This window comes from Pipra filicauda, unplaced genomic scaffold (assembly GCF_003945595.2).
Source record: "Pipra filicauda isolate LSUMZ 115617 unplaced genomic scaffold, ASM394559v2 scaffold137_size4652046_pilon, whole genome shotgun sequence".
NCBI lineage: Eukaryota > Metazoa > Chordata > Aves > Passeriformes > Pipridae > Pipra > Pipra filicauda.
This window is the reverse complement of record NW_024103851.1, coordinates 91,685-107,502: the sequence shown is the minus strand read 5'-3', so window position 1 is coordinate 107,502 and position 15,818 is coordinate 91,685. Positions and strand designations below refer to the sequence as shown.

Here is a 15,818-nt window from a genome sequence, read left to right as displayed (position 1 = left end):
CAGTAACACACAGGTCTGATACCAGAATCCAAGCACTTCCACCCACTAAATGCTCTTTCTGCCACACTCCAACTACTCCAAAACATATTTAGGAAGACTAAGATATAAATGGGTCAATATGGACTACTAAAGTGAGGTAAATTAGAAAAACTTTCTATTTTAGCATCACCCTCTCTACAGAGAGGTAAAAAGCTAAAACAGACAGGCATATTTGGCTAGCAAGTCACTGTGTCTTATCTCAATAGGACCAAATAATTCATCCACACTTTAGAAAACCTCCATTCTTATCCTCCTCAATGAATACAGTGATACAGTCAAAAGAAGAGGTATACAGAAACATAACAAAAAAGACTGGCTGAAAAGACTGCTCACCCCAGTAACCCTAACAACAAATAAGACAAAGAAATCTGTTTGGCTGAGGAATCTGCTTCTCTCTTTTTGGTAGTATCTTTTAACTTAAAAACAGCTGCATTTGAGTCAAAGAATAAAGCTCAAGATAGTCACAAAAAATAAAGGATATATTTTTCTCCAAAGATCAAAACCATAACTAAGACAAGACATTCATATTAGAGTATTAAGTTCAGTGTCCAGAAAAAAACTCTTCTGCCATATATAAAAAAAAAAGATACTGCAATTACTTTACTGCTCAAGAATCTCTTTGCTCAAACTGCTTAACTCTTCTCTCACGAAGTTTTGTCAGTAACTTGATTTTAACTACAACGTACAAACAATTTTTCTTCACCACCCTCATCTTATCTAAAGCTCTTCTTTTGTTCTGGAGAGTTTTGTTGCATGCTCCTCTATAAATTTGCTCAAATGCTCTAAATCTCTGTCCCCGCCTTCAAATTTAATAGGGTTGTTCTTCTTGTCCCTCGGAGCAAAGTAGATGGTGGGGAATCCTTCCACTTTGTAGTGGTCATTTGTCACGTCGTTGGCAGTAGCATCCATCTTGGCTATAACTAGATTTTTCTCATTCTTGTATTTTTTGCCTAGCTCTGTATACACTGGTTCAAGTTTCTTGCAGTGTCCACACCATGGGGCGTAGAACTCTATGAGAACATCATTCTTTGGATCCATTACTATGGTATCAAAAGTTTTACCCACTACCACTTTCACAGGCCCTTTGTTATTTTTTGGCACTGGCTGGGACTTCACAATTGGCTTCAGTTTTCCTAGAAGAAAGAAAAACACACAGCACTGTTAGAATATGGTAAGAGCAGCCCTTACAATCTCCTCTAAGAAAAGGCAGTAGTACATCCTCCTGCCAGGGAAAAAATCACTGCACCAGCAAATGAACTTGCCCCTGAAACACAGGCTGGTTTGCTGGTGACCTTTTAGCCAAATAGCCTGGTGAAATATGGCTAACAATTTGTTTCGTAATTCCCTAGAGCCTTTCTTCCTCTTTTTACGGCTGTCCATCCACAGGGTACTAACTAGTGATTTATTACAGAAATTGCAAATATGAATGATCAGCTCACACTTCAGAGCCATAGGAACATTTTAGGCTTGCCAAACATAACATGCTCAGGTTTAGAGTATAGCTAGAAGTCACAGCATAGTCCAAGCAACGAAGTTAATGAACCAAAGTTTAAAAAAAAAGAGGCAAGAAACATCCAAAAGCTTCAAGTCACAGAACACTGCAAGGTTGCACAAATGACTTTATTATAGCCATTGCCTCAGGAAAAACTCTTGGGTAAACAGAGCAAATAGCTTAGAGAACCCTGTTTTAGAAACTGTACCTTTTTTGAATGCCAGCACAAACTGTCTGAGTACATCAGAGTCAAACTCTTCTGGCTCCATGGCATATTTCTTGCCACCTTCATCCAGAATGGCAACATTGACGTCCTCTCCACTCTCAAGCAGGCCCAAATCTTTTATTTCAGAAGAATAATCCTCCTCATCAGAAACAGCAAACACATATTCAGGAAAGTCTTTGGCCACTTCCAGGACTTTGCCTCTCCAGTACTGGGTAGCTGAAAAACCAGAACACAACGGGATTGGCAATTTCTAGTCACTTACTGCCTGCTTCCTCTCAAAGTGGAGGAATGGTAATCACAGCAAACTTACCAACTCGGTAGTCAAAACTGAAGTCCACAGAATAATAGACCACCACTAGAGGACGCTTAGCATATCTCTTAGCATCATTGGAAGGCTTCCGATGACCAACTAGAGGCAAAGCATGTTTTAGCACATGCTCTTTAATCTCTGACCCATCTGTAGAATCCTGTTCAAAAAAATTGCGAGAAAGGTTCAGACAAGGAGATTTAAGAGGCATTTCTGTTACACACTACTGAAAACTAATATTGATGCATACATGAATGAGAGAGAGGGGCATGTTATAAACAATACTGTCACCATACTCTTCAAATCTTTGAGCACTAGGGATAATTTGGTGTTCTACCTTTGAACTGAATATTGTAATAATAAAATTATTATTTGAAAATGCAACATCTGGACTAATTTCATAAAGTTTTCTTGAACAAAGCAATACAGTTTCAGTGGACAAACAGTTGCCTCAAATATCTAGTGGGAGTACTTCCAACAGGAAGATGCCAACTGATCCTAAATACAAGGAAAGAGAACCTTCAATCCGCACACAAACTTTCTAGCTCTGTATCAGCTACTCACTTTAAGATTCAGAATGTGCATCTTGGGCTCATGCTTTGACTGAAATTTTTCTGGCTGCATGACAACTAGTTTTCCTGGAGATGCTTTCAGTAGTTTTGCAATCTCATTGCTGAAGGTGTGATGAAACTTATAATCCTCTCTCAAACCGTTAGCTGAAAAATTAAGGTTAGGGTGAAGGAAAAGTCAGTAAGAAGTGGACTGACAGCCTCCAACTGAAATCTTGAGACTGCACTGCAAGGAAACTCTCTTCCTATTCTCAAAGGGACACAGAACAACCCAGTCTTGGACAAAGCTCTCATTCAAGGGTGAGAAGCATGTAAATATACATACAATTCTAGCAGCACTATTTGAATGCTGTTCAACAAGAATAACTTGTCGAGTTATTCTACATACCTCAAAAACCTTGAACAGCTTCCAAAACATACAGCAAAACAGCTATTTGTTTATAAGTCTTATATCTCTTGGCTTCCCCCCAAATAGGTCAACTAGCCAAACTATTTGCTTTGGGGCAGCCTGGGAAACAGTTCTGTAGTCTTCCATGCTGGAGCAACAAATTAGCTCCTAATCCAACTACAAATGACGGCAGCTCCAGAAGCAGACATAGACAGGTGGCCAGGAATGGTCTAGCTAAACTGATCCAGAGGTGGATGATGATTCTTTCTCCAGGCCACTCACCCCAAACAAGCTTGGCAAAGCCCAGTCTCTGGAACTGTCAGGCATGAAACAAGCAGTAACGGACAGCAAAGATACGTAGGCTTTAAGCCAGGAAGTTGAGATTTGTTCCTCAGGCACGAATTTTCCCTCCTCCCTAGTTTGCATGCTTTTAGGGACACAGTACTAGGAGGAAGTATCTTCTGTGACTGGCTGATACTTCAGCTACAACCCCAAAATCTGGTGTGAGCTTTTTTCTTGAGTAGATCACCCCTCCATCTACTTCTTGTTCCTCTTCAACCTCCCCTACTGAACTAAGAACACAAATAAATGATCTCTCTGCACCCAAAGTCCTAGGCAGAATCCTAACAAAACATATTTAATTAATATTTTAAAACATTCTGTACCTGCTTCCTGATAGAGCTGATAGGCTTTGTCATTCTCTCCACTAAAGACACCAATGATGATGACATCATCCCCATCCCTCAGAAATTCCTGTACCTGCTTGGTAGCCTGAATCTGTTTGGATGGAGGACCAGCCTGTTCAATCATGTAGTCGACAATACCTGTGAGACAAACCCGCCCCAAAAAGTTGCTTAGAACTTTTATTGAACTGAAAGGTTCAGGCATTCCACGTACAACATTGTTTAGTACCACATTTCCCACAGACATCGGGGACAGCCCTCCCACAATAACTTAAAGACCAAATCAGCAAGACCTCAGTCTAAGTTTTTAAAGCTGCAGTTCTGGATATTCTCCTTCAGGTTAGTTTCAGAAGAGGTGGCCAAGCATGAGATCCATGGATGCTGGCTGATCTTGCAAGTGACCTTCCTTTATGAAATTCCAGACACTTCACTGTCTCCTGAACCTGCTACGAATCAAAGTTCTACTTGGATAGTCTTAAGTCTTTCCTCTTATTAGAACTTAATATTGAGTATTTTGCCAGTCCTTATGGTGCATTCCAGTACAATTAAAGGCTGCCCATTTACTCATATTGCCACTGCTTCACCATGGGTATTTAACTTCCTTTATATTAAAAGGAGCTGATATACCACCATAAGATGTCAAAGATTACAGACAAATTTAAATTGCTGGCCTATGAAGAGTACAATTTGTCAAGTTTCCCCAGCTTCTATTGTTATGATGTTAACAAGCCTGCAAGTCCTATAGAGATGTTAAAATATTTGTGGTCAATCCCTCAGAAAATAAGAAAAAGCAGAAGTTGCAGTACCATATTTTTCCCGTGGCCCACTGTAGTCATAAGGTTTGCCCTTGCGGAAGATTTTGAGAGTTGGGTAGCCAGTAACATCAAACTTCTTTGCAAGCTCAGTTTCAGCAGTGGCATCAACCTTAGCTAAGGGAATTGGAGGCGTGCGCTTGCTGAGCTCCTTGGCAGCCTTCTCGTATTCTGGAGCAAGCCTTTTGCAGTGTCCACACCTAGGGAAGGAGAGCAGAGAGCAGTTTTTACAACCCATGAAGTCTGCCAGGCACCTTCTACCTCTGAAGTGGAAGAGTTAAGTCTTCCAGAATGCCGAGAGTAGAAATGGGATTACTGAATCTCCTATGGACACTTCAGCCTAGGAATATGTGTCTCTCCAACTTGAAGCTGGCCCCACACTGCTATAGGTAGTTTCATTTCCAGAGGCCATTTTTAAACTAAGGACCAACTATCTTTGGTTTTCAGTATCTCAACGTGGTCCCAAATCAGTAAATAAGGAGAATCTTCAGTGAAGCTTTCGACACCACCCCTTGCTGAGATATAGATCTAGTCTAGTCTTCAATTGATTTGCAATGTGATCCTAGGTTCAGATTAGAACTAATGTACACCAGAGCTATACACACCTGCACAAGGCAAAGATGTGTAAAGAGGCATAACAACAGAAATCAGGCTCACCAAGCCTGTTCAAGCCAGCTGTGCTAGGCAAGTACAGGTGACTGCCTTCTTGCTTACCATGGAGCATAGAACTCCACCAGGATTATGTCAGCACCATTCACGACATCGTCAAAATTATCCTGGGTCAATACCAGAGTAGCTTCGGGTGGAGGGGTCCAACTGGGGTCAGAGACCTCCTTCACTTTGGCCACAATTGCTGAAATACAGTTCAATAACCCAATTAGCAAGTGTGCGTTATTATAGCACTAGCATGCCAAATGCAAGAGATGATAACAAGAATTTAAAATTAGAGTGGTGAGCATGGTCTTGGACCGAGGCTTACACATCAAGCTTACGTGAGAATGCTTTCTTAATCAATCTCCTTTATGCTTTACTTCCTTGATGGTATTGCCAAGAAGGTCTTCTCTTCACACCATATTGCATCTTACTTATACCGAGCACAGATCTGTACTTTGCAGCACTGTAGTACATGAATTCCATCTCAAAAGAGACAGAAAAGGTAGTATTTCCTCTCTGACTGAAGCTGGGCACATCAATTAAGTGAAAACCAAGCAGCTTTATATACAGTCAGTATATAGATCAGACGTTTATTGGCTGATCCTTCAGCAGGCATGAGACTGTTTCCTCTTTTGGTCAAGTCATATCTCTAGAAACCTCCTGTCAGCAACAGCACTACCCACAACCTGCAAAACTGTCCTCTAGCATGCAGTCAGTTGAGAAAACAGGAAAAATTTCAGCCTTCATAGTATTATTCTGCTTAAGATAAGGTAACGTGAGACCAAAGTCCTTCAAAATAGTCACATATTAAGAAGCAAGATCATATACTACTTTGCTTTCTTACAGAGACCTGCAAAGGACTGGTGCTTACCATCTTCCGTCCTAGAACCGTCATAGTCAACAGGCTGGCCTTTTTTCAGGATTTTGATGGTTGGGTAGCCACTGACGTCAAAACGACTTGCTAGTGAAGTGGCTGCAGTAGCATCTATTTTGGCAACAGGAATAGGAGGGTCATTTTCCTTCAGAGTTTTGGCTATCTTTTCATACTCAGGAGCAAACTGCTTGCAATGCCCACACCTGTCAGAGGAAGACACAAGTAGATACATAAATGCACAATGGACTCGCAGAGATATTCTGCTGCTCTGCATTTCCGGGATGCCTTCTGACAGATGTTCACACAACCAACACAGAAATGTCTGTCTTGCTATGTGTTCAGATTATGGAGAGATAAAGCTAATGTTCAAATTAACAAAGTAACTATAGCTAGTTCGTTCAAATCCCAACGTTGTTTTTTTTCCTAATTTTCATTCAACATGCAGTGTATTTCCATATGCTTTATAAAGGCATTGTAAAAAAATTCAACAAGTGCTTTTACAACAAAACTGTAAGTCTTGTACCATGCTCCTTCTTCCTTCCCACCTCCACAAATACAATCTCAATTCAACTTCAGCTTCTCCCTAATCTAGTTTTATCTTCTCTACCTACCACCCTAAATTGAACTAAAGAGAAAAATGAACCAGTAGTTAAGTTGGTCTAATGAAATCTCACACCCACCATGGTATCAGAGCACCTGCTCCCTCTCTGGCCACAGCAGAACTTTCTGGGAAAAACAGAGGCTTCTGCTGCAAAAGCTGATGTGACAAAGGATATCAGCATAAGAAAAGCCAAATATAGCTTGACAAGCTGAACATGAAACCAGGAAAATGTAGGGGGAAGAAAAGAGGAAATGTGTGGCAGATAGCTTGGGCTCCTTAGCCTCTTAACTGGCAGAATGGGGAGTAGAAAAAAAGGAGAGGTGTTTAGTCCACGATGACACAACATCCTTCTGCTCAGATAAATTAAGCTTTATGTTTAGTTTCCATGCAGGCGAGCTACAGCTGCAGGATTAGTACCCGCAGACAAGGAGGGATGGGATTCTCTGTAACAAGAATGGCACCAGTTAAAATGCAACTCCACCTCAAGATCACATTCGCCCTTCTATTCAAAGACTAGGAAAGGAGCTATGAGTAAGTCATCTTTGTATCACTAAACCACAATGGAAAAGAGGTTCTGGCTGCAACGTTAACTCAGCAACTTGACTAAAAATATATTCTACTCTTGTCTTCCCCCAGTAACCATCCCTATTATTTTTGTCCATAAGAATGCAAGAGAAGGCACATTCTGGCCTAAATTCTGTGTCTCGGTTATATGCAGGTAAGTCCATTGTAGTTCCCCTGAGCACACTAGTGGTCCTGGGATGCCAGCAGAAACTATCATCATTAGGTAGATGTATGAGCCACTGCTCAAACTGATAATACAAACGAGCTATGTCCTTAATCACACCACACCCTTCTGGCAAGGACAGAAATGTGAATTTAAAAAGGAAAACCTTCTAGCAATTCCACTACTAGGGAAGTCACCTTCATCCCTCCATTTAGATGAGGAAGCGCAAAAGTTCCCAGTGGTCCAGCACAAGGACAATAGCAGGCTGCAAGACCACACCGTATGATTTTTCTGGGCCTCGCTGGGACCATTTCTGTTCCCAACAGGCACAAAGCAGGGAGAACCAAGGCTGTCCTTCCCTTGGCATGGGATCCCTCAGCCTGGCCCACATCTGTGAGAAGGAACAGGCTGTTGGCTATTGCATGGTACAGGGAAAAGGAAAAGGGATCCTCTACACCACCAGAACCATCTGCTTCCCTGCTTCCCTGGACTATAGTAGCATCCAGTGCATCTCCTGCAAGCAAGTTATTCCTATGTCATCTTTAAAACTGCAACTCAAGTTCACTATTTAGGAGTGTGTCGTGGCAGAGAAGACCTCAACAGCCATCTCATCTTGGACATAGGGAGGTACCACTGTGAACCTACCATGGTGCGTAGAACTCCAGCAGCACAGTATCCTTGTCCGCAGTAAAGGTGTCAAAGTTTGCATCATTCAAGACTAATACACCATTTTCTTCTTTAACTACAGAATCATCATCATCTTCATCATCATCTTCATCATCATCATCATCACTGTCATCATCGGCTTCTTTTGTAACAGATTCTGGAAAAGTAAAAATGCAATAGATATTAGATTGTGTCAAATTTAACACTGAAGTAACAGTACCAGGTTAAAGATGGATCTCCTGTGGTTAAAGAAAAAAGTACCTACACAAGTTAGTTTCTGCTCCAGATTCAGCGACAGCTATGTCAGTTTGCAAAGAGCTTGGACTCAAATGTTTGACTGTTTCATTTTTGTCCACACTACACCAGCCAACAATATCAATGTTTCAGTAAAGTGTCAACATCTATCTCCAATTTCAAGGCAAACTAACAAAATGGACACAACAAGAATTAATACACACGGATCCACATAACAGTTGCCACCAAGGTACATTGGATATATTGTTGAAATGTGGGAAGCGAGACACGTTCTGTTGGGCAAGAAGGGCACAGAAATGACAGCTAAATTCAAACAGAAGCCTTTCATCATGCAGTAGAACAGCTGCCATAAACCCAAATGTTACAATCTTGCTAGTACAAAGGCGGTTTGGAGGCAGCACTTTAAAATGAGGCTTCTTTCCTGACTGCTCCATCCCACCTCTGCCACCTCAATATATCTTGCTTTCAATTACAGCGATGTTTCAGGTCTGCAATTCACTGAGGAGTCTTTCCACTCACAGAAGCATCAATCACTCTGCTCTGGATCAGCACCAGGCTGCACTGAGTGTAAAATCAAGTAAGTGATTGTTTCAGGAGTCCCGTGAAAACCCATTCGTATGCACCTGGTAGATGCAAGGTAAATGGAGTGAAAGCTTCTTTCAAACGACTTTTGGGGAGGCCTTTGATTTAAGGAGACCAAAACCACTGGTCCAGAACAGGCCTTTCAAGAAGAAAGCAGATTTGTTCAATTCCTGAAGCAAAATTAGCACGTGAAAGCTGAAGCCAGGACATTTCAACTGGTTCATTCTTTGTTGGCTTGGAATTTGAGATGGTTTCTTTAATATTCAACCTTTCACATGTTCCTTTAAACTTTTTTTTTTTAACTGCTATCTTTCAAGGCAACCAGACCTTCCTGAAGCCCTTTAAGGAATTTCAGTTACAGAACAAGTAATGATAATACATCATCCCAAATGAAAACTGTAAAACAACGAAGCTAAGGCCCTTTTGACCACTGAGAGTCCCAGGAGTATACTGGGGAAAAAAAAAAAAAAAGGGAAAAAAGGATTTAGGTTTCTTGGTCAAAACTATTTTTTCTATTTAATTTTAACTGGCTTTTGACTAAGCTGACAGGAGTTACTGCAGCACTATTCTGAAAATATTCTGATTTCACCTGGAATTTGAAAGTTAAGAACGAGAAATATGTACTACCCAGCTATGAAAAAGTGAACAAAACAAATCCCACTTTTCTCAGACCAACAGCAGACCACAGGAACAATCTCACCATGGACAAAACTATGCCATTAAATTGCAATAGCTATTTTTATGTTAGAAGAAAGCATACAAGAATAAGACTATATGCCCTCAGAAAACAGCACAGGCTCTTGGGGAAAATATGTTCATTTTAATTAGAAGCCAACTTTACCTACCACCAAAATATTAAAGCTTCTGGTGAGGAGAGAGATCACAGGAGATCATTTACACACAACAGTAGTCACCTAGATTAGATTTCTTTAACAACTATTCCTGTTTCATCTGATCTTTGAAGCAGCTAAAAGCACTTTTTGCCAGCAGACAATGCCTCCTGTGTTGCAGCACTTGCTCACACTTGAGGGAAGTCACATAGCTACAGGACTACCCTGGTGAAACAGCTGGTTTTCAGGGGGTTTTAGCAGGCAAAACTTCTGCCTTACATGGGTGCCCAGCAGCTTTGAGGGCTATGTTTCACCACATAGTGTTCCTGGTCAGTCTGTGCCTGAACTTCCCGCAAGTTGTGCAATGCCGTTGCTTTTCCATGCAAATTGCTTCAGACTTGGTTTTTCCTGACACAAAGGAATTTGAGCAAAACTAGCTGGCCAGTTCTGCTCATGCATCTCAAACTAACCACCAGGTTGTGACCCTCATTCCTGCTTACTATGCTAACTACCTGCCCCCAACAAAGACAAAGGCCCCTGCAGCTACTGTAGCGCAGGCTCATGGTTTAGAAAACCAAGAACAAAGCATCACCTGCAAAAACATCCTGCACAAGTGGAAAATGTAACCATTAGATCCAACATCCATCACTGAAATAATTTTGTATCTTTCCCTGCAAGTGGCTGCACAGCCTGCCAACATAAAACTTCCTTGACAGTGACACATTGTCGTGGGCATTATACACACCCACTTCCTCCTCCTTGGAGATGGAGGCAGGACAATAGCAGTGTAACAGCAGGACTCCACCTTTTCCCAAGTGGGAGGAGGGCATGCATTAAAAAAAAGTTAACCACACCTATAAACTAGTCCTTAAGTGTGCAAACTCTATCATAGCTACCTCTAACATCTCCTTTACTATTGGGACTGAAAGAACTGCTTCAGGGACCTGACCAAGCACGGGAGTAGCAAGCAGGACATCTTTTCATTAAGAGCAAGAAACTTGCCTCTGTATTAATGATTTACAATTTAAAGAGAACAGATGCAGAATGAGTCTTACTGTGACACCTGAAATAGCAGAAGTAGCTAATAAATACTTGCATAAGACAGCTCATGAAAATAAAATAGCTGCCCCCAAACTGAAATGTCTTTGTTTCTTAAAGATACTTACAAAGCAGGTGGACAAGCCAACATGTGGCAGCTGTGGCTAAAACCTGCCCTTCATTAAAATATGGATTATTCCCTTTTACTCCAAAAAAATCACTTCCGCAAATTTCAACGTATTACTACACAAGTCAAAAAACATGATCAAAATGGTACTTATTTTAAGACTTGAAGTTCATGATACTGGCTGGCAGACCTTCAGGATGACAGCTACTCGAAGTGAAATTAATTCTTCCAGTAACTTCGCTGTACACTCAGCATTTATCATAAATCTGGCCTAGTAACTTTTTCTTAAGTAAAGTAAATCCCATACAAATAAAGCTGCATCCAGACATCAACAACTTCAGGATTCTGCCTGAAAGTTTTCTTCTGAGGAGCGCAGTTCCCCAACTGGATGAGCTCAGTTTTCAGAAACCCAGAAGTTAAGACTCATAATCTGTTGCTAGGGCACTCAAAAGTCTTTCAACAAAATCGATCCTCCTCAAGCTTTTCTGTAGTGGATCCTCTACACGATTCCTCCTTTTCCTCCATCGGGACGCTAAGGGTGTAACAGTCACAATCCAGGCTAACCTTACTTTGAGTATATTTGCCTCACTGTCCTAGTTGAACTTCACTTCCCAAACCATGCAGTACAACAAGCCGGGTTTAATCTGAACTTTTCATCTCCTGCACAATCAATGTACATAAAATCACTTGGTTGTTGCAAAGTAAACGTATTACACTTCATACACATCTGCATTCTGAGAGCAAAAATGAAAATCCCCAACTATGTGCATTTTTAATGCAAAGGCTTTGAAAAGCCTATTCATGATCTATATACAATTTCTAGATACACAATAGAAACCAGAAAACGATTCAAGTTGTGCAACGGATTAGTGCTCAGCTTCCACACAGCAGGAAAGACTTCCATCACCATGCACCTTTGATCCAGAGAACTCATATAATGAGAAGAACAGCACACGTGGGAAATACTGATGAGAGCCTGAGAGCCTGGCCCACGGGAAGCTGAGCTACCGCTGTCAGCCACGGGTAACACTGTAACATCACAGGTGTTACTTCATTCTATGAAGGTTGTAGGGAAAATCAGTACTTGGCTTTGTCACATGCTACAAAGCGAGGATAATCAAGTGTTCGAGCTAAAAGCGGAGAAATAGACACAATACTTGTATTTCAGTTTGCAACTAAAAAAAAAAAAGTGCTTCACAGGAAGATTCTGTATCTCCATCTCCTTTCTGCAGACTCCATATCCTTTAAAACAAGTTTCTTGATCCTCATCCTACATACAGTTAATTACACAGATAAGGTAACTGATTTATATGCACTTCTTTGAGTTTTAGTGCCTGTTCAGCGAGCAAGAATTTGCAGGACATGAGTTCAGAAGGTCATCCATAATCCAGTCTCCCCGAACGCCCTCTAATACTTAACATACAAGAAATATGAAAGATGCACGATTTAACAAAATTCACAGGAGAGAAACTTAAAACTAAAAAAAGAAAACCTTCAAATGCCTGCCTCCTACTTTCAGGCACATACTAAACTCAATAAGCCTGAGCAGCTTTGTTTCAGCTAATTTTGGAAGAGACACACGTCAGTGAAATTCAAAGACAATGGGAAGAAACAGCAAGCAACTGGCAACACTGGGCCTTCCTTCTGTGGGAAAAATACAACCCCATCAGTCTGAAACACGCAGAATGCATAGATCCCCTGAACAGAGGGATAAGGAAAAGAGTGCACAGCCATAGAATCCCAGGATGTTAAGGTTGGAATGGACCTTAAAGATCATTTAGTCCCAATCCCTCTGCCATGGGCAAGGGCATCTTCAACTAGACCACAAACTGGTCTTGAACACTGCCAGGGATGGGGCATCCACAACCCCTCTGGGCAACCTGTTCCAGTGTCTCACCATCCTCACTGTAAAGAATTTCTTTCTAATATCTAACATAAATTTCCCCTCTTTCAATTTGTACCCATTACTCCCTATCCTATCACTACAGCTCCTGACAAAGAGTCCATCTCCGGATAATGAAATCGCAACGAGTCGGAATAACGAGTCGAAACAATGAAATCGCAAATTTCCCGGTGATTTAAAAGCCAGGGACTTCCAACATGGCTAATCGTTAGATAGCTGTTAACTCCGTGCTTGGAAGAGGCGAGGCAGAGCCGCCCCACGGCGCTGGGACAAGCGGCTCGCCCAGACCTCAGCGCCTTCATGTGGTGGCTCAGCGCCCTGCCCAGAGGCCCGGAGAAGCATTCTGGCCCCAGCGGGGCCCTGCCAGCCCAGGCTCCCCGCAGCGCCCAGCGGCGGGGCCGCGCCCCCGCCTCCCGCGGGGGGATCCAGGATGCGCCGCCAGCCCGGCCCCGGCCCGCGCTCACCTCCGTCTCCGTCCTCCTCCTCCTGGGCCGCCGCGCCCCGCGCCAGGAGGGCGATCTGAGCCAGCCCGAGCAGCAGCACCAGCACCCACAGCCTGCGCACCCTCATCCTGACCCCGATCTCGCCGCTGCTCCCGGCCCGCTCCCGTCCGCTCCCTGCGCTCCCCACGCCCCGCCCTCCGGGCACGCCACGCACGGTGATTGGCTGCCGCCCCTCCACGCGCGCCGCACGGTCGCCAATCGCCGAACGTCACGAGGGGCTCCGGCGCGGGGTGCGCGGGTCTCGCGGGACTGGCGGGGGCGCCCCCGGGGACGCCCGGCAGCGGCGAGGCGGGACACAGGCGCGACCGACTGGAGCAGTGGCGGAGAAGCGCCCGCACTGCCGCGCCTTAGAACCGCCCGGGGGCTCTGAGGTGCCGCCCAGCCATTGGCCGCCGCGGCGCCGCCAACCGCGGACCGCCACGCGGGGAGCATGTGGCCGCTCCGGGGGCGGGTGGGGAGGTGGGAGGGACGCGGCGGCCCCGCCCCCCGAGCGCGAGTAGCCACATCGCCCTTCGGGATTGGCGGGTTGGCGCCAGGGGGCGGGGCCGGAAGGCAGCGGCAGCCTATGAAGGCGCTCCGCGTGCGGTGGGGCGGGGCTTCCCCAGTGAGGGGGCGGGAGAGGGCCCTGAAGGGACTGCTTAAGTAATTCTTACATTCTTAAATACTTAATGTAGAATTTAAATAATTTATTGCCATGTTCGACTGTGACGGCACTGCCGCCCCCCGGGAGCTCCCGTAGGGGTCAGGGTTGTCTGGCACAGCGAGCACATCGGTGGAGCCGTAATCGCACGGGAAGATGTCACACTGTAATTAATTTCTGACGATGGTTGTCCAAATGCTTTATCTGGTGGACATTTAAGATCTAACAAGACGGTGCTAAAACCTCGGTTCTCGAATCGCTTGTCTTACCCCGTGCTTGGGCAAATCACAGCTGCCCATTGGCTCGTGGAACAGTTGTTTTGTATTTTACAGAACTTCTGACCCTCAAATGAGTAGTTTGTAAGCATAAAGGACTGCTAAGTTCAATGCGCAGCAGTTACACTGTAAAGGAGTAGCAGTAGCGTGTGATAAGCAAATATCTTCGAGGTCTTGAAGTGCAAGCTTAAAGTACAAATTCCACAGTTTTGGGGGACTGAGTAGACATTGTGTTGCTTGAAAGAATATTGATGCATCTAGATTGCCATTTGGCATTTGTAAGTGGTCTGTGGGTTGGAAAAATGCATTAAAGACCTGCAGTGTTCTACATTGTGAAGTTGTAGCCTGGGAGTAACTGCATTTCTTCAGCTCAGCTGCCAAGCCAGTTATTTTGAAAATACAGTGGCTGATACAGTAGCAGTTCTTCAATTTATCTGTCTGAGTGAGACCTGATCTGAACAAAGTTAAAGCTGTCTGGATCTTGTCAAGATTGTGATCCTGATCCTGCCTGATCATAACATAGATATATCTATAACATAGATATTCAGTAATTTGATGATAGCACATAACCAGATTGGACACTAAGTGTTCTGAATGGGAAAAATTAACAGTATGGAAGGTTTTTATTTAGAGTCTTGTTCACTGGTTAACACAACTCTTCATTTGAATGTTGTATTGGTACGTGAAATATTTACTGTCTTTGTCATCCGAGTTTATAAGACAAATAGTGGCTATTGGAATCCAGTTTTTTCTGATTTACCTTGCAGATTGTCCACCTGGCAGTGACCTGTCAACGTATAGGAGTGCAGTCAGGCCTAGTACTTCATGACTGACATTGTCTAGGCCATTGGAAAACTGGTTAAAATAGCTTCCAGAAAAAGTGGGCACGTAAAATGAAGAAATGGTGTCAGTATTGCTTTTGTCTGCTAGAGTGTGAAATACAGGATCAAATGCTTTTTCTTTTGTGGTAACTAAGTTTCATGGTTATTTTGGTTTCTGTCTATACAGGTTAACCAAAATGAAAAATGAGATCAGTAGATGTGCTAGGCGGTCAAAGGTGTCAAGCACCAACATCCTGCTAGGAGTGAAAAGAAAGTGCAAATAGTACAAATATAGAGGTTTTTTTTTTTTATTATTACTTATTTGAACTGCAGGAGGAAAGCCTGCAAGACAGTGATCCCTGATCAGCCAAGGACAGCCTGAGAGATTTGCTAAATTGTTGTTTCATTAGCAGCCCAGATCTTAGACACGTCCCACTAGATAAACAGGACCTTGGCAAAGACCAGGATCTGGTCTGTCTTCAAACCAGCAGGGCTGTGTCTGTCTTCCTACATTGGGGTAGCACAGGATAACACAGCGAGTCAAAAATAGCACACCAAGCAGACGTGTAATTCATCACAGACCAGCTGGGGTGCAAACTCAGTGTAATTGTGAAATACACTGGGCACTGGAAAGAGTGTGCAAGCTGTGCAGCTTTTCCAAGAGATCCCTTACTGCTCTCTAAGGGCTGACTTACCTGTGAGACTGACCATATGAAGCTGAAAAATCCTCTGAACTAGTCACTACTGGTAAGAGCACTGCTGCCTTTTGCCAAGTACTTACTCCTCATGGAAGTTAATAACAGGAA

General features: G+C 43.3%; 1 protein-coding gene across 1 annotated transcript; it reads right to left on the bottom strand.

Moving 5' to 3' along the window:
* Positions 1-496: 496 nt before the first annotated feature.
* Positions 497-13,591, bottom strand: PDIA4 (protein disulfide isomerase family A member 4). The gene is made up of 10 exons (XM_027729068.2): positions 13,238-13,591; positions 8,018-8,195; positions 6,042-6,247; positions 5,231-5,369; positions 4,511-4,716; positions 3,687-3,845; positions 2,629-2,780; positions 2,068-2,224; positions 1,740-1,973; positions 497-1,172 (listed from the first exon to the last, which is right to left on the bottom strand). Exons 1-10 carry the CDS (start codon positions 13,341-13,343, stop codon positions 757-759), a joined length of 1,953 nt encoding a protein of 650 aa, XP_027584869.1. The 5' UTR covers positions 13,344-13,591; the 3' UTR covers positions 497-756.
* Between the last annotated feature and the right edge of the window lie 2,227 nt (positions 13,592-15,818).

What these genes read in the sequence shown, in the direction of transcription:
- PDIA4 (XM_027729068.2), bottom strand. Translation starts at nt 13,343, where the DNA reads ATGAGGGTGCGCAGGCTGTGGGTGCTGGTGCTGCTGCTCGGGCTGGCT. An exon ending in GGAGGAGGACGGAGACGGAG is followed by an intron (nt 8,196 to 13,237) that starts GTGAGCGCGGGC and finishes TTACTTTTCCAG; the next exon opens with AATCTGTTACAAAAGAAGCC. An exon ending in TGTGCTGGCATTCAAAAAAG is followed by an intron (nt 1,173 to 1,739) that starts GTACAGTTTCTA and finishes TCTTTCTTCTAG; the next exon opens with GAAAACTGAAGCCAATTGTG.